At 39.2% G+C, this 17,974-nt stretch overlaps 1 protein-coding gene across 1 annotated transcript; it reads left to right on the top strand.

Moving 5' to 3' along the window:
- The first annotated feature begins 42 nt into the window (after positions 1-42).
- On the top strand, positions 43-17,974 carry CNOT7 (CCR4-NOT transcription complex subunit 7). Its single transcript, XM_068681500.1, has 7 exons — positions 43-179; positions 536-744; positions 1,052-1,245; positions 4,099-4,260; positions 10,103-10,247; positions 14,623-14,733; positions 16,248-17,974. Exons 2-7 carry the CDS (start codon positions 628-630, stop codon positions 16,374-16,376), a joined length of 858 nt encoding a protein of 285 aa, XP_068537601.1. The 5' UTR covers positions 43-179; positions 536-627; the 3' UTR covers positions 16,377-17,974.

Here is a 17,974-nt window from a genome sequence, read left to right on the forward strand (position 1 = left end):
GAGGAGGAGAAGGAGGGGGGGGGGAGGCGCGGCGGTGACGTCATGGCTGTGTGCGGGGGGGCGGCGCTCCCTGCCTGCTGCGCGCCCGCTCAGCGGCTCCGTGGCCGCCGGGGCCGCCGCGGGGCCTCGCAGCGCCCGGCCCGGCCCCCCCTGTCCCGGAGACGGCCCCGAGGGTGAGGGTGAGCGCGGGGCCCCCCCCCCTCCCGCACCGTGAGGCCGCGGAGGCCTCGCTGGGGGGGGGCCGGGCGCGGTGCGCGGCCTGCTCGGGGCCTAACGGCGGCCCCGCGGCTGGGTGCGTGTGGGGGGGGGCGAACGCCGTGCTGAGCGGGGTGTCCCCGCAGGGCGTTGGGTTGAGGCCGGGGGGCGTCCTCTGTGTGCTGGGGGGGTGCTGGGCCTCGCCTCGTGCTGCGGGGGGCGGGGGGCCGGGCCGTGCTGCTGCTCTGAGCCATTAAACACCGAGCCCTGTGCGTATCCCTAAGCTTTTTTCCTTCCCCTGCCTGAAGGATAAAAACCTAATGCTTTGTTTGTCTCTTAGGTGTAAAAATAAAAGGGAAATAAAGTCGTCTTTATGACACGGATCCTCAGTCAAGTGTACCTTTTGATGTACGGTCACTAAAGCCCCCCACTATGCCAGCAGCTACCGTAGACCATAGCCAAAGAATCTGCGAAGTTTGGGCTTGTAACTTGGACGAAGAGATGAAGAAGATCCGCCAAGTTATACGGAAGTATAACTATGTAGCTATGGTAAGCGGGCACGTGTGCTGTTTATCTAGGAAGTTGCTGTAAAAACCACAACGATTTCATTTGATGTTAGTAAATTGTACCTTACCGAAGTCATTTATCAATCTGTCTTGGAAAAAAACAATGGCATTTTAATGATGAATTAACGCTTAGACATTAAGATTCTGATCTGTTACCTCCAAAAGCTGTGCTCACTCACAGTGTTCTTTAGCCGTGAAATTGTTCGAGGCTTGAGAGATGCTTTGCTAAAACTGAGTGCTGTGAGTTCTTGTGGGTGTCTCTTGTTAAAGTTTTCCTTCTGTTCTTACAGGACACAGAATTTCCAGGAGTAGTTGCAAGGCCTATTGGAGAATTCAGAAGCAATGCAGACTATCAGTACCAATTATTGCGCTGTAATGTCGACTTGCTAAAAATAATTCAACTAGGACTGACATTTATGAATGAGCAAGGGGAATACCCTCCAGGAACCTCAACTTGGCAATTTAATTTTAAATTTAATTTAACGTAAGTGTTAAATCTCTAATTACATAATTAGATGTATGGTTCTGACTTACTGATACCGAAAATGCACTACAGGCTGTGAAAATTTCAACTATTGTTACCTACCAATTGGAAAGCTTTATGGAAGGAGATTTTTGTCAGCCAAACGTGTGCTTTCTTGCCTCATTTGTGCGCTCTCTATCTTGCCGTTAGTAGTTTAATCAGAAACACTAAACCGTTTCAACAGACGTTTTGAAATGATGCATTTATGTTCAGTGCAGAAGTTAGCTCTGCATTTTCATATTTAGCATTTCAAAGTACTTCTTCCTAAACATAGTTTGACTCCTACCAGTTGTTATAGAAGTGGCATGTTGTTTTTAATAATGTAGCAGCTTTTCTTGTGTTTTGTAAACAAACGTTGCTATTCATTACCCTGTTTAATTCTATAGTGGGTTGAAAGGGGATTCTTGATTTCAGAGCGTAATGCTTGCAGAGATTTCTGCTCCAGATTCTTTTTTTTGGTGTGATGTGGTGTTTGAAAAGCAAGCTTAATTTTCCTGTCGGTCAGAGTAGTATTGTGACTTCGTTTCAGAACATGCTTTTTGTCAGTGGTAAACGTGTAAGTACGAATGTGACTTTCCCCGCTGAATGAGACATGTATGTGGAGATCTAATTATATCTAGCAGCAGTTGACAAGGTTACTAAAGCAGCTAAAACAGTATCTTGACTGTTTTCCTAAGTAAACATAATTGGTCTGACAGGTTCTCATATGGCCTGATATAAGTATCAGAGCAAATGCTTCTCAAATTTAAATGTGTTGAAGGCTTGGGGATTTTTGGCAGCGTTACAGGCCGATCACTGGAAAACTTGATATACATGAGTTAAATTTGCAGCCTACAAAGGAAGTTTAGAGAACTGGCAGATAAAAAGATTCTTTTCAAAGTAATCATGATTCTTTTGAAAAAAGTCTGCTGCTGCCCCTCTTGATCTTCTTGCTTTTCTAAACAAGCAGTGCTGCGTCTTGTCACAGATATGTTTGGTCTGAGGAAGAACATGCTCTTTTTAGTTTTGTTTGAAGCATCCCTTGAAAGGAAAGGAAGCACAGATTTGATATTTTGTTATCTCAACTTGTTTGGCCATATAAATTGCTGGATGGAAGTTACCTCTTGGAAGAATATGCTAATCCTGCTGAGTACAGGAGAAAGAGGAGGAGGAATGGATTAATAGCTTCCAAACTGTGATCTGGGAAGAAGAGCCTGGGTTATGTTTTATTAATTTTCCGTGTTTCAAAGGTCTATGGATGTCAAGCTATTGAAAACAAATGTAGTTTTCCATCCATTTGTTCCAGATGCTGCATAGATAAGAAAGTTTAGTGTGGCCGAATCTAGGTAGTCAACTAATGACTTGTTACTAGTTCATTGAAGGGGTGAACTTTATACAAAGCAGTAAGCTAGATAAGAGTGGCATGAAATATGAATATTTAGACCAGGAATGGAGAAATGACTTCTTTTTATCTGATGCTAAACTTCCTTTTGGGAAGTGGCACCATGCCAAGTGTTCTGCTCCCAGAGCAAAACAGCTGTTGACTCTTCCTAGAAGAAGGCATTTTTTTTTTTTGTCATTCTAGCTAGATCTTGCCACTATGTATTTTTAAATAGCATAAACATTTTTATTAAATAAGTATCCACCTGATCAGTGCAGAGCAACAAACAAGAATAAATTAAAAATATATATATATAGGCATATAGGCCATGTTTGTTTTGGATGAGTTCTTTAATGTGTTATGGAAATGGACAGGTGTTAGGAAGCTGATGCCTAAAAGCTGGAGAGCTAATGAACAGCTGTGTGAGAGGGAGGAAAAAAGATACACCACCTCTCCTGAACGTGTCTTTATGTTCTGATGAATGATGACTTGCTATTAGGAAGTATGAAGCCTACAACTGATCTAACAGTCAGGTTTGATATATTGGGTTGCCTTGTCTGTTTGAGTATTTTTTTCATTAAAATCTGTACACTGAAGAGACTTTGTAGAATAGGCTGTTGTGGACAGCAATATGAATATTGTCTAAGAGCCACCTTGCTTTTTTTTCAGTTAAGCATTCTGTGTATTTCTTATGATATAGTTAATACTTCAGAGAGAAAAAAGCTCTATTCATTTCATCACAAAATACCTAAGAGTCCACAACAATGCTAGTGACAAATGGAACAAACACGGTGATAAAAGGGATCAAGCAAGGCGGCATAAAGGATTTTTTTTTCCCTTTCCTGTTAAGCAGGTCCCAGACATGGCTGTTAAAGAAAAGATGAAGTTGGTGGTTTAGAGCGAAAATGGTAGGCTACCTGAACTTCAAGGGTTGAGTTGATAGGGCAAATACTTAATTTCCAGTTGTAGTGAGAAAAGTTTTGATGAGCATGTGTCTAAATATTTATGCAAACTTAAATCACAGATGACAAGACAGGTGGAAAATATAGCACCTGGGATCTGGAGTATACTGCTCTTAGTTCCATAGCAGATGTTAGTGCCTTAACTATTATATATATTTTGGTGCAGTTTAAGTAACAGATGTTGGGTAAAATACCGGTATTCATACACGTGTTTTTCTCTGTGGAGTTTGCAAAAGGGGAGCTCTAGGTGATAGGAAGTGGAGCAGGAAGTAGGCTGTTGTTAAGGAGACAAGAATAGAGGTGCTAAGAATGACGAACTGTTAGTGAAGGTTAACAAAAGCTGTGAAAATGGTTGTTTTTATAATAAATGTGGAATAAAGCCAAGTTGCTTCCCCTATTAAAGTCTGTGGAATAAATAGGAAAAATATGTTACCCGGTTTATAGTCACTGAGGTCTGTACATTTTGAAAATTTACTTCTTTTCTGTTTTTAGAGAAGATATGTATGCGCAAGACTCTATTGAGCTGTTAACAACATCTGGAATCCAGTTTAAAAAGCATGAGGAAGAAGGAATTGAGACACAATACTTTGCAGAACTGCTTATGACATCAGGAGTTGTACTTTGTGAAGGAGTCAAGTGGCTTTCATTTCACAGGTAAATTTTGCTTGTTAAATATTTGAGTCGCCTGCGTTGATGAATTCTATAGCTTAGATTTCGGATCTGGTGTCTCACCTGGTGTAAGTCTGCTAGTTTATAGTGTGTCTATTTTGTTTGGTAAGTCTGAGAAATGTATTTCTGCAGTGATACATCCAGCACTATTGTGTATTAAAAGAATAGAGCATACAGGGTGGTAGTGATATTTTGTTTTCATAACTGATTACATTCTAACCAGAAAACTGAACTCAAAATACATTAAACTCCTAAGCCAGCAGGTGGCATTGTATCTTTTACTATGGCAGGTGTAACTAATGGTAACAGTGATAAAAGCAAACTACTTGTAAGCAGTTCTCTAGTAAATACGGTTTGTTTCATGGGAGGGACCTCAGAATTATTAGTGAAGAGTTTTATAAAGCACTTTTAAATTTGTTATAAGTCTCCTGGGAATCTTGGTAGATGAAAATCCTTCAGTTTAGAAGAAGAACGCTTGTAAGTCAGAATTCTGTCTGTAGCAATGGATATGTTTTACCATTCCTTCCATCATGGGAACCTGTTCTCCAAGTAGAAATACAAATGACAATACTAAATAGCTGAATCTATCAAGATATACAAGATTTTCTGGTGTTAGTAAGATTTAAAATTTTAAAACTTAGGCAATAGTCATTGTACGTGCCAGAGATAATTTGCACTCTTTGCAGGCAGCAGTGCCTTTAGAGGCTCGTTGCTTGTAACGCGTGTATGTTGACATCTTAAATGCTGGCTGTTAAGCAAGTCAACAAATGTAGAACAAATGTTACAGCTTAAACTGGTAGTTTCTTTAGAGTCATGTTCGTGTTTATTGTGCATGCCACATTGGTGGGTGGTAATCCGTAGATGACAAAACTAAGGGCAAAAAGAAACAACCCACCAAATTCTTCCTCTTAAACAATTAAGCCTTGGACAGGAGAAATGCACGTGAAATCAGAGGTATGTAAGTCACTAAGCAACCCCAAAATACTGATTGCTTTAGCAAGGAATGTAAGATAATGGTAGAAAGTTGCACATTACCAGGAAAGTGATTCTCCACTTTCCCTGGTGGAAAGGGGAGAAAAAACATACACCCAAAAAATAGTAACAACCCCCTCCTCGACTCCACCTGAATACAGACTTAAAAGAACAAGAGGCTTTTTCTTCCTGGATGCCTAGAAAGGCACGTTTTATACATTTTGACTCCTAGCAAAGCCATGGTGCTCTGTATGTAACTTTGTGGCTTTATACTAAGAAGTAGAAAAGTTCAAAGGATTGCTGAAAATAATAGAGAAGGAATTTTGTATGGGGCTGCTAGTATCTGAGATTTGTTGTTCTGAAATTGACAAACAGTGACAATTTCCAAAGAGGTTGTAAGCCTTCTGTGCATGCTGAACAACTGCTGCCAGCTGTTGTAAAGAAATATGCTGGTTTTTCATTCAAACTGTTGCCGAATGCTGAGGAATTCATAGCTTTGGCTTGCTTAGTAGAAACATTATTTCAGCTAGACTGACTTTAAGCATACTGAAAGAGGATCTTGTTGCCTAATCTGCTTACAACATCTTCCACTCAGAGCTGTCTTGACTCACAGTGTGACTCCAAAATAATCTTACTTTTGCTATCTTGCTACTATGGCAGCACCTTTGGGAAAATAGTGGAACAAAAGTGCCATGAACTGTGTCAAAATAACTACAAATGCTGAATCAGTGTCGAATTAAGTTTCTTTCTGCTTCTTAAATCCATTATTATATGTATATTTATGATTTACGCTTGACTGCAGTTTAAAAAAAAAAAAGATGGTTCAGGAGAACAGCAGGGGTTCACATTAAGCCTGTAACAAGTGTTTGAACAGAAGCTGCCATGTAGAAGCAGCAACACCTGCAAAACATTGTTTCTCCAGAATAGGTTATTAACTTTAAGGAACCAGTGTAAGCTATGCTAATACTAGCAAAAGACCAGGAGACATTTTTACACCAGGTATTCTTTTTAAAATCTAATCATGATAGTGTGATTCCTTGCTAGTGCTATTGGACTCGATGATTCTTGTGCGTCTCTTCCAACTTGGGATATTCCGTGATTCTATACTGGTGGAAGTGTAGTGCAAAGTGCACTAATGGCATTTTTAGTAGTGCAATTTGCATCACGTTTCTGGGATAGCTTTGAAGTTCATTTGCATCTGCTAAAAGGAGTTTCTCTTCTGGATTTCACTAAAAATGTCTTCAGAAATCTTAAGGTGTTCTAATTCCAGCAAATGTTTGACAAACTGATTGTCTGCAACTCTGCTTGAAGTCAGAGTGTTTGAGGCTGTTGCACTTGTCAAAGCATGCTGATGTTATCTTAAGCACAAAACCGTGGAGTAATGGGTGAATTCTGGGGATGCAAAGACTTCAAATAGCTATGAAATGACCACAGGTCACCAAATGTGCCACAAAAGAGTAGCAAGCAGCTGTTTATAAATATACCTTAGATTGCTTGTGTTTGTTTTTATCGGTGGAAGCTTTAACATCATGACAGCTTAGTTCAAAATCTGTTTTGTGTATATTTCCATGCAGTAGTTTATTGAATAGTGTAAAGATTTGTGCATGATAGTTGCTGGCAGTGCCCTTTCTTCTGCTTCCTCAAAAAGTTTTAATTACTACCAGCCCCCAAAATTTCTGGGGGTCTCAGAGTGAGAGGTTGTGTTTTGGTGGTGTTTCTCTTCCCGGTGTTCAACTTTCTGGAAGTCACGCATTTTTTTCTAATCTCTTAAACTTTTCCCTTTATGTTTTCCATCTGCATTTGATGTAGCTGCTTTGGCATCCTGACCTATTGGCAAATCTGTGTGGATCTATGGTTCTGTCAGGCATGAGAGAAGAGATTTTTTGTGCTGTAACCAATTCTTACATATTGCAACTTCATAAGAGACCATGTTATTTCATGTGTGTGTGTGTTAAAATGTACTTGGGTTGATGAGAGGGAGGGCAAACACAGTTCGTAATTCTCGTCACAGCCAAGAGAGCTGTAGATACCTCATGGTCTAACACCATGTTACAAGACACAAGGGCTCAAATGCTGGTTTTCGGGTGCTTGGTTTACTGACGGGCTGAAGTGTTGAGTGGCCACCTGTGTGCAGCCTTCTCCTTCTACCTCAGGAGACACTGTGTATATGCCTGTTAACCCAAATGTTTGGGGGAAGTTGGAAAGTTCCTAGCCATTGCATTTCATTAATCATTTGTGTCCAACTGCTTCTAGTAAAACTTAATTTGTTGGCTTGTTTCTGGGTGAATTTGTAGCTAGTTAAAAAACAAAATCTTTTTCAGCCCTGTCAGCTTTTGGTTTGTTTCAGAGGCTGTTCGTGCTTGCATAAAGTTCATTGCGAATTGGCTATCTGATTATCTTTTTTCTGGATAATAAGGGAAAGGAATAGTCACATTTGATCTTTTCTTGATGGTCTTGTTGCCTAGAGCCATCCAGATTGATTGAGTAACAGTGGTTGTAAGCGTGCTTGTGGTGCTCTATAGCTCCAGGGACTGCGGCTAGCTGCAGCTGCTAACTTCAAGTGATTATATTAGAAATGGTGAAAGCTCTTTAAGGAAAGGAAGTTTCTGTGCTCCAGGGTATAAGCCAACCACTAATTGTCTGTTAGAGCATTAGAAGAAAACTTCACTAATGAGCAGGTAATTACATAATTGCTCATTGTGGACTTTCCTACCCTTCTGTTAACGATTTAGCAGTGGCCACTCAAAATGTTTTGAACTGAATATTACCATAGTCTTGAACTGGAGTGACCGTTCCTATGTCTGTGTAAGTTTAGGTGACAGGAGCATATTAAGCCCTAACAGTGTACTAAAAGATTATGTAAATGCCTTGATACTGCATCATGAGCAGTAAAGCACAGTTTTGTGTTGTTTTATATGAGCACAATGGGACTAAGTGCAAGCAGCTGGAACTTAAGGGATGTGGAAGAGAATTTGGTTGAGCTGACTAAATCTTAGCCCATGTTTAGGATCCAAGAATGGATATCTGATTGAATGCTGCCCTATAATAGAAGGGTAATCCTGTCTGTTAAATAAATCCACTGTTCATGTATCCCGTGCCCTCTTTCTGTGTGAAGATGCCAAAATGAATGTCTGCTACAATCTCCAGAAAATAAATAAATATATATGTATATATAAAATTCATCATAATTGCTAATTTACGGTAGCCTGCTCCCTCTCAATACAAACACTAAATGAATCCTTTGGCTTTTCTTACAGTATTTCCTTCTTCATAGAATTCAGAAGTGTTTGAGAACATCCATTTTCCAGTAATCCAGTCATATCTTTTTTTTGGAAGGGCCAAATACTTTTTGGAACAGGAGGGGCACAAGTATTGTTTTCTTCACATAAAAAGTTTTGATACAGATGTTTTGTTTGAGGTGCATCAGTAAGTAAGCTCACTAGAGAGGAGAGCTTAGTCCCTTGAGGAGTGAGAGTCTCCTTAATCTTGAAGAGCATGTTGTTGGTGTGTTTTTTTTTTTGTTTTTTTTTCTGCATCCTTCTAAACAGCCTCTGTTTTGCTAATGTCTTTTTTTCCTTGTCCTATAGAACAAAGAAAAGGCTTTATGCTGATACAGACCTCCCTCTCTTCCCCTCCCAACCCTGCTGCCATAGGTGACCTAATAAAATTAAGCTTCCCAACTGCTGTTTTGCTAAGTATGCTGCAAGTTTTTACGTTGTAAGACGTAGCTGAAAGTCTTTGGTTCCTTTGCTCCCTGGCCAGTGGCCGCTGGTGCGGAGCATGGAATGCTGCCAGCCTAGCTTCAAAGCACCAGATGCAGTGCAGGATTCATTCAGCTTGAAATTCCTATTTAGCGTATTGGAAAGTCCCTTGGGAGAGCTGCAGTCATTTGTATCTTGTGTTAATGGACTTGTAGGAAACAGTCCAGTCACTCCTCATGTGTTCGAGACTTTCTACTTTGGTCTAGAAACTTGTAAAATCAAGGGGATGTAGAGATCTTTGTCATATACAAAAGATAGAAAAACCAATCCTCTTTACCATGAGCAATCCTCTTTGCCATAAGCTAAGGCCTTAAGTCTTCCTCAGAAGTCAGGGGTCTAAGTGGGTGCTAAATATCTGCAGGGTCAGTAGTACAGCACTCTTTGCTGATTTGTGGCTTTGGTATCGCTCACCTCACAGTTAAAGCTGAAAGGCCCCAGTCAAGATTTGTCCATGTTGCAAAATTACTGGCTTTGAGTGTGATTCTTGTTCAACCAAAAACAAGCATGACAATGTCAACTGGGAATTTGTAACCTATGGTGGCCACCCATTCATTTGTAATGAAAGTTGTCAGCTGTCTAACTGGGATGATTTAATTGGGGAAAGTTGAAAGACTGCCCCCTCTTTGGCACTGCTGAGGATGAACTTCACCTCCAGGTATAAAAATGCATTGGCTCTTGTGGAAGCTAATCCTTCCTTCAGATTTCAGAGAACTATAAAAGTCTTTTCCTCTCTTTCTGCTTGTAGAGAGGAACTCCAGTCCAGGGAACCAGCTAGGAGTCTTTCTGTTTAAGTTCTTGTTACCAGCTGAAGCTCCATCAGCACTACCTTGTTTCAGGGTTTGGAGACGCTCCTACAGGCAGATTTATTTATTTTTTGCTTCTTCACTTGGCCTCCTTGAGACTAAGTTAAAATGTTTTCTCTGGAAGCTGCGATGAGGCCATTTACATTATGGCTTAGTCTTTTTCAAGAGTGTCTAAATTGCATTGCAAATAGGCAAATTGCCTTCCTTTTAACATGTAATATTCTTGATATTGGAAGTGAAAAGGGTGCTTTTAAGTTATTTGACTGTATCGTTTTTCTTGTCAATTTGCAGTGGATATGACTTTGGCTATCTAATCAAAATCCTGACCAACTCCAATTTACCTGAAGAAGAGCTGGACTTCTTTGAGATACTGCGATTGTTTTTCCCTGTCATCTATGATGTAAAGTATCTCATGAAGAGTTGCAAAAATCTGAAGGTAAGTAATCTGTTAATGGCTCAGAGCCAACTTTTTTTGGGGGGAGATACTGATACAAACTTAGGTTCTGTATTATTTTCTTTTTTTTTTTTTTCTTTGAAAATACCATTAATCAGCATTGTTCTCTCAAACTTTGTGTGTTTAGTATTAAAGGCTATTGGTAGAGACAGGCAGGAACACATGATAACTTTTATAACTGCTTACTAAACAATAGCACGATGCTACTAGGTTTATAGCTACATTCAGTCTTTGTTGCTGGATGATAAACCAACGTTTAGAACTAATCGTTCACTCCCTGAGCCATAAGAACTGATGGGTTTCACACGCTGTTATTTCCTCATTGTGCAGTCCATTAAATGGCTGTGGTCGTCTTCACAAAGGTCATTGCAACCATGATGCTGTGCAAGCCTCTTGGGAAGAGAAGTCGAATGAAGAATGTTTAAAATGGTCCAATATGGGAAAGATAAAGAACAGTGTATGCTCAGGAGCAACATGTGACTTCTAGAAAAAATGCGGTACTAGAAATGAATCTCTTGTGTCAGGCCACTGGGGCTGCTAATTGGCTTACTCTATCATAAAACTTGGAGATTTAAGTGGACTGGAGAATTAATGGAAACAAACTATGTTGAAGGGGAAGACAGCAAAGCGAAAGATGCTACAGATGTTAACAACTTTACTTGCCAAAGAACTGTAAGAGCCTGGACTGCTGCTGGAATGAGGCACGTCGCTCATCTGTGGCAATACATGACTTGCTTTTTTTGGAAAGTAACCTGATCTTTTAGGTGTTCTTAATAAGAATCCAAAGAAAAAAGAGAGCACTGACTGTAGTACAACTAGATCCTAAGGAATGGCTTTCCACTTCATCATGCTAACCTAGTGATCTGCATGGGTTTGCAGTCCTCTGTGTCTTCGAGATAAATAGCATGTCACTTTTATATAGTACCCTAGTTGTGTGCAAAGTAAGATGTGCAATTCCTTTTGTTAACCAGATTGATGCTGGAAACGGAGATCTCCCTTCTAGTTAGTAAGAAAAGTTTGTTTACCTGTGTTCATCCAGTTATTGGTATAATCAGCTGGGCAAATGGTTGGTTATTACAGAACATTTTAGAAGTGATTTTTTTTTTTTTCCTCCACAGAGACTAGAAGAAAAAAAATAAATGTTATAATTTAGGTGCCTTGAAGGGGTAGGGGCAGTGAACCCAACAACAACAAAACCTTCTAATTTTCTCACTCCTAGTAAAGGAAAGAAAAGTACCTGATATCTTTGGTGGTGGTCAAGAACAGTGTGTATGGTCTAACTCTAATGACCTGTATTTCCTGTCATTTAATTAAGAAAAATATAGTTGTATGCAACTTGCATTGTTTAGAGATCTGGATGTATTTTGCAAGATAAGTAAAACCTTCATGAGTCTTATTTCAGTGCACCTTAAGAACAGGGGTGATTTTTCGGAGTTAAATATGTAGTCAACTTTCCTGCAGTAAATCTTAATCCTCTCTTCTAACCTGCAGGCTAGTCATGAGAGGAGGGGAAGGGCTGTGGAGTACCCTACCCCTCTAAGCACCAGCAATGAAATGATTGTGGGACTTGTACTGTACTGAGTGCAGCTTTCTGAAACACGTTGCTAAATGTTCCGCCTTGTGACTCGAAAAATGCATGCTCTTTCTCCAAAAGTATGTCACATTCAATCTCTATTAAATGGCAGAGAATTGAACTGCTGTGCAGTTGTCCTTTATTGACTTGTCTAAGTTATTTTCATACAGAAGTCACTGACTTGCTGTAACTTGTCCCTTGTGCCTCCTCCACCATGCCCCACACATCCAAAAATGAATTTTTGGCCTTGAGAAGAGAAATATGCTTGAGGATTTAGAAGCTGTTCTTGTGGGATTAAAGTAGTTATGAATTTACAGTCTGTTACTCAGATGGACACGAGTGTATTTCAGTGGCACACAGTTGGGACTTAACTTGAGACATTAGTGTAGTATAGGTTAAATTCTTGCTTGGTCTCTAAAAATCTTTTTATGTAGACAATTTCATATGTTTTTACAGTAATGGCAACTCTAATAAAGATGTGTAGACCTTTTTGTAAACTTGTTTTTAATATGTGGGTTTGTACAGAGCGATGAACTCGTAGAATTGCCATGAAAACTGAGTTTGAAATGCAGTTGACTGCGGTTATGTACATTTTTGTGGCCCTTTTCTTGGAAGACTGATACTCTGAAAAGCTGGAATTTTTTATTTATCAAGTGGAAGATGGGATCTAATGCATACCTTGTGAATCAGTTTCATTTTTGTTTTGAGTCCCTTTCTATTATCCTCCTCCCCCAGTAATAAGATATTCTTATCTGGAGTGCAGAAGTCCTGAAAGAATTTCAGTAGCCTAATAACCTGTGGACACAGCTGGGTTTTATTCTATAATTCCTGGCCAAGCAGTGGTCTCTCCTACAAGTGATGAATGCTATATTTACAAATAGATGTCATTAAAGGTGCTATTTTCAAAGCAATCTCCTACAGGCTGCTGTTCCTGTGAATTTTGAACTATCATGTCTGCGTTGCAGAGCATGCAGCCACTGTGTAAATACTGTTGATTTCTAATATTGGGTGGTTTTACTTCCAAGCTATTTGAAGCTGGTGTAGTCGTACAGCTAGCAGAACGTGATGATAAGTTGCAGCTTGAGAAAGGAGAGAGCTTATAAGCAGCAAGTGGTGCCTTGAAAAGGGTGCAGGCTTAACTGCTGGTGCTAACTCCAATACCTAATTACTGGGAGTTAGAAAGCAGAGGACATTGGGGGCTAATTACTGGGAGATAGAAAGCAGTTTTTTATCTAGACTATCTGTATAGACTAATTCTCAAACTTATGCAAACTATATTCAGTATAGAATCTATAGATTTATAGAATAAATCTAAACATCCCTGTACCAGCTTCTAGAGTTGGTTACTAGCTGTTACTTTGGAATGTTTTTACTGAAGTTGCCATTTTTAAAAGGAAACAAAAACCCAAAGCTATTGTCTTGAAACAGGTTAAGGGCATGAGGACAGGCTGCCTCAGATACTAGGTAGTCTTTATTTAAAATCATAGGGTTCATCTTTGGTTTCGATCTGTGTAGACCTTAAAGCATGTGCCATGTGCTTTAGTCTGCTTCCAGTGGCTTTATGATGTAAAGATTTAATAAAATAAAAAGCTGTGGAAAATTGCATTCCCACATCTTACATAGCTGCCGTTTACAATTTAACACAGTTGAAGGATAGACATATCTGTAAAACCAAACTCATCTCTGACAGGTTTGCTTCTGCAAGTGGTTATTACCATTTTGGGGTGCTAAAAGAAAGACTTGTATAGGCACTGTGCAGTTCGGGGGTAGTTTTTCCACAGATGTAGAGCTTAATGGAAAACGAAAAGTTTCAAAACTGCAGAAGCTTTACCTTTAAAAACAGCTAGCGATGTCTGCACCTTCATAGTGTCTTCTTTTAAACCATGTGTCAACATTCAAACCAATTACTGTTGTAAATGGTTCCCTCTTTGCATGTGAGGTGCCTATATCCTTTTTGTAAGAGGTAGGCTTCGTTTTGCAGGTGATATGGCCATTAAATATACATTTCTAAGAGAAAAGTGACTGTCTTTTTCTTTTCTTATCTTAGAAAACAAGCTACAAGATGATAACTTTATTTTTTTGCATGTTTTTTTTCCCCATACCCTCTTATAGCAGTTAATGAAACAAACTTTAAAGAGGTGTGTAGAGATGGAGTTGGTGCTCTTTTCCTCCTTTTCCTTTTTTTAAACTCTACCTCCTTGTTTCTAAATGCCTGCTGTGTAACATTTTCCTGGACTCCCTGTAGCTTTCTAGATACTTAAGGATGCTCTCAGTGTTTTGTAAAGGGAAGTGAGAAACCCTCAACTTAATTGTTGAAAGGTAAGTGGGGAGAAAAGTCAATTTCAAAGGAAGCCTAGATACTTTAACTGAGCGCCTCATTTGTAAGTACTTGAATCCTTGTGTTTGTAGAACATTATTTTTACCTTTTAAACTTTCATTCAAATAGAAGGGTTACAGGAACACCTTGTATTATTCTTCAGCATTGCCAGTCCTTTTGATGCCTTAAAGGATTTGTTTTGTTAAGTAGCAAGTTATGTTTATTGGACAGGTTGGAACAAGAAGCAGTAGTAGTTTTGTTGCTTTGTTTAAGCAACACTGATGCAGAACTTTAATGCAGCTCTTGATACTGAAATGTGGATTCATCAGGTGTGTATCTGTCTAGCATAGTGCCTGCTCATGCTTCATGCAAAAGTTGTATGTCTGGTGTAACGGGTTTTCCCAAATACTGATAATCAGTTCTCAAATTTGAGTTCTGCAGCAGTTAACAGATGTTTTCTCTTTCAGGGTGGATTACAAGAAGTGGCTGAGCAGTTAGAGCTGGAAAGGATAGGACCACAGCATCAGGCAGGATCTGATTCTTTACTCACAGGAATGGCCTTCTTCAAAATGCGAGAAGTAGGTGGATGTATTGGTTTTATCTCCATAGTAGTAACTTGCTCTAACAGATGAAATTGCCGATTCTTTGCTGATGGCTGATAAGTCTGATGTATTTTAAAGAAGTCTCTAAGGGGCTTCAGGGGTCTCTGCTTTCTTGACAGATACAAGACTGTATTTTTGCCAGAGTAAGAGATTTTTTTTTTTTTCCCCTTTCCTGTTCTGCAAAATTTCTTAGGTGGTTGTTGCAATGGAGCTGCTAGAGCCAGCCTCCTTTCTGAGTAACTGTACTCAGGCTGCTTTTTGCAGACCTGCTTCTCAGTTGTAATACCCAGCCAGTGTGTGCAGCTGCTTGTGACAGGCCTAGTGCCAGGGAAAGAGCAGGTCTGTATGCGCTAGCCACTTCTGGTGTGGGCATTCTAAATACTGACTGACAGGCTGCTGGGGAAAATGCCCGTACACTGTTCATCTTGAGTTTACCATGCATAAGCACAGATAAACTAACAGAGTTTCTAAAAGATTATGTATCAGTTATTTAAAGTCTTACAGAAATGGAAATTAAGTCTTACAAGCTTTGCATATCATTGCTACTTGTCTGCATACAATAGGAAGATACTAGGACACTTTTCATGAAGGGGCTTTGTCTTGAAACAAGTTGCACTGGACAAATGCTTGGACATCAGAATGTGGGATCTGTCAGGGGATTGTTTTGATATAGTAATGACACCAGGTGACAAATGGCAAACCTCATCTTTTAGTAAGGTTTAGTACAGGATGTAGAAGCCTCAGCATCCAGTAATCTGGCCTTTTGTATAAAGGAGAAACTGACCACAAGTTTCTGACAGCTGCTAATGAGATAAGTGAATAATAAGTGCTGTGGTTTAATCTGCTTTGCTCATCGTAACGCTCTGTTCTGCCTCCCCTGGAACTGTTAACATCGTTGAGCAGGTCATGGGCTGCAAAAGATTCTGTTTCTGGTGTGATCCAAGCATCATAGCATGGTGCTGCTAACTGTATCATTAGTATTTTACTCTTGAATTTGAAACAACATCCAAAGCAAAAAAAGGAAAAATATCTGATAATCATACCTAAAATACTGACTTTCTAGTTATTTTTTTTTAGAGAAAAGGTTCAAACCCATCATCATTTCTTTAAAATGCAGGTTGTAACATGGCAAATTACCTGCTTGACTTTGTCTACCCAAAGCCTCTTATTCATGGAAGTAGAATTCTGGGGTTTTAGTGAAAATCATTTGTTTAAATAAACAAAAATGGATTATGATGATTTTTTTTTGAGTACTTCCAGAGATTCTTTCTAAATACAGCATTTCTACAGCATTACTAAGGACGCAGTAGTCAGCAGAGATAACTATGTGTAGTGTGCATTTTTAAAGCCTTTTCAGTTGAGTTAATTGTTTAGCAATGTACGTGTAAGTTAAAAACTTAGTTTTAAAAAGTGTTTAAGCCTTTCTGTAGTTCTGTTTGAACTTAGCCTTTGCTTTGGCAATAATTTGTGTCTTTCTTTTCACACTCCAGATGTTCTTTGAAGATCACATTGACGATGCCAAATATTGTGGCCACTTATATGGCCTTGGTTCGGGGTCATCTTACGTACAAAATGGCACAGGAAATGCTTATGAAGAAGAAGCCAACAAACAGTCATGACATGAAAGGAAAGGCCATCTTTTTGAGCTCCACATGCTTGTATATAGGTTTTATCTCTGGTTGAACCCCTTGGACAATAAGGCTTTTTTTTTTCCCCCTTTCTCGGCACACTTTCTTTTCTGCCTTTCTATGTACTAAACCTGACTGTTGCTATCACAGATTTTGATCTTAATATTGATTGATATGTATAATTTTATGGGTTACTTTTGGAGTCATAACTAGCCCATTTGTAAAGACGCACGTGTAGGATCAGTGTGGCAGAGAGAAGGGGAAAGCTAAATCAAAATGAATAGTATGGTAAACTTACTTATATTGGTCTTTGGTCTTAGTTTTTTTCCTCTTTCCCCTCCCTTATACAAATTAACTCGCACTGATTGTAACTAACTTCCCCATTCATGTCTGTTCCTTCCAGTATGCAGGCGTTTTAGCTATTCAAGATTGTGGACCATCAGATTTGCACTTTAGAGGGCAACTGACTCAAATCCTCTGCTTTATTTCAAGTTTTGTTTTTTTTTTCTCTTGCCCTCAGATAGAAAACAATCATCTTCCGAGCTCAGCAGCTTCACACTGTATTTCCATGGTATCTTAACCCATAGAACATGACTTATTTGCTGCATAATCTGCCTTTGTTCGAGCAAAAGAAACTACTGAAATCATAGTAACTGCTGTTATTTTACTAGTGTTCAGTCGTCAAACACATCCTGCACGTGTCAACTGCTGGTTGGCCTGCTGCTTTAAAACCGCTCTGTGATGAGGGAAAGAAGCTTGAAAAAACAGCTTTACACCCTTCAGGAAAACAAACAGCTTTGGCTTTAGCATTTGGCCATTAAGCTAAGATTTGAAGGACATTGGAATAGTAGGAATTTTGTAATGGCACACTTCCCTTGATTAACTTCTAGCTTTTATTCTAGTAATGTTATACCCCGAATATTTTTTATGAATTCATATTTATTGAATACATGATTTGATAAATTTTGAAAGTCAGTTTAGGTAAAGATAAAACCCAAAGATCTGAAAAAAATACTATTTAATTGAATTATTAAATTAGGACAATTAAATCGTGCTCTTCTGTAGCCGATACAAAGACAGCTGTTGCAGATACTTGTTGTACAACAACAAAGTATAAATAACTTAGAGCTAATAAACTTACCTGAGGAGTGTAATGCTAGTTTATTTTTGAGTGTATTTTAGCAATATATTTTAGATACATTGTTTTAAAGGACCCTAAAGGATGTTCTTAACTCTGCATACCCTGTGTACAGAGCAGTTGTGCAGGAAGGATTTTTGGTATTGAATAGCTAAATACTAGCCTGAAATGATGGAATGTGCGACATTGTGTGCCTGTGTTTGCGTGCGCGCGTATGTGTGTTCAACACAGAAATCAATCGTAGAAAAATCTCCAAATGTTCGCCAAATTACTGTTTTACCTTGTACTTCAGAAAAAAACCCCACAACACCAAACACCTTTTTTTCATTGAGTTACGATGATGTAACTGGGTGGTCCTTTTTAAACAACAAATAATTTGCATAACAGAGGGTATTTCTTTTTAAAGCTTTTGTAAATAAAGGCCTAAAAAATGTTTTCTTACATAACAAGA

The sequence above is a fragment of the Anas acuta genome, chromosome 4 (genome assembly GCF_963932015.1).
Source record: "Anas acuta chromosome 4, bAnaAcu1.1, whole genome shotgun sequence".
NCBI lineage: Eukaryota > Metazoa > Chordata > Aves > Anseriformes > Anatidae > Anas > Anas acuta.

What these genes read in the sequence shown, in the direction of transcription:
- CNOT7 (XM_068681500.1), top strand. Translation starts at nt 628, where the DNA reads ATGCCAGCAGCTACCGTAGACCATAGCCAAAGAATCTGCGAAGTTTGG. An exon ending in AGTATAACTATGTAGCTATG is followed by an intron (nt 745 to 1,051) that starts GTAAGCGGGCAC and finishes CTGTTCTTACAG; the next exon opens with GACACAGAATTTCCAGGAGT. An exon ending in CCTTCTTCAAAATGCGAGAA is followed by an intron (nt 14,734 to 16,247) that starts GTAGGTGGATGT and finishes TTCACACTCCAG; the next exon opens with ATGTTCTTTGAAGATCACAT.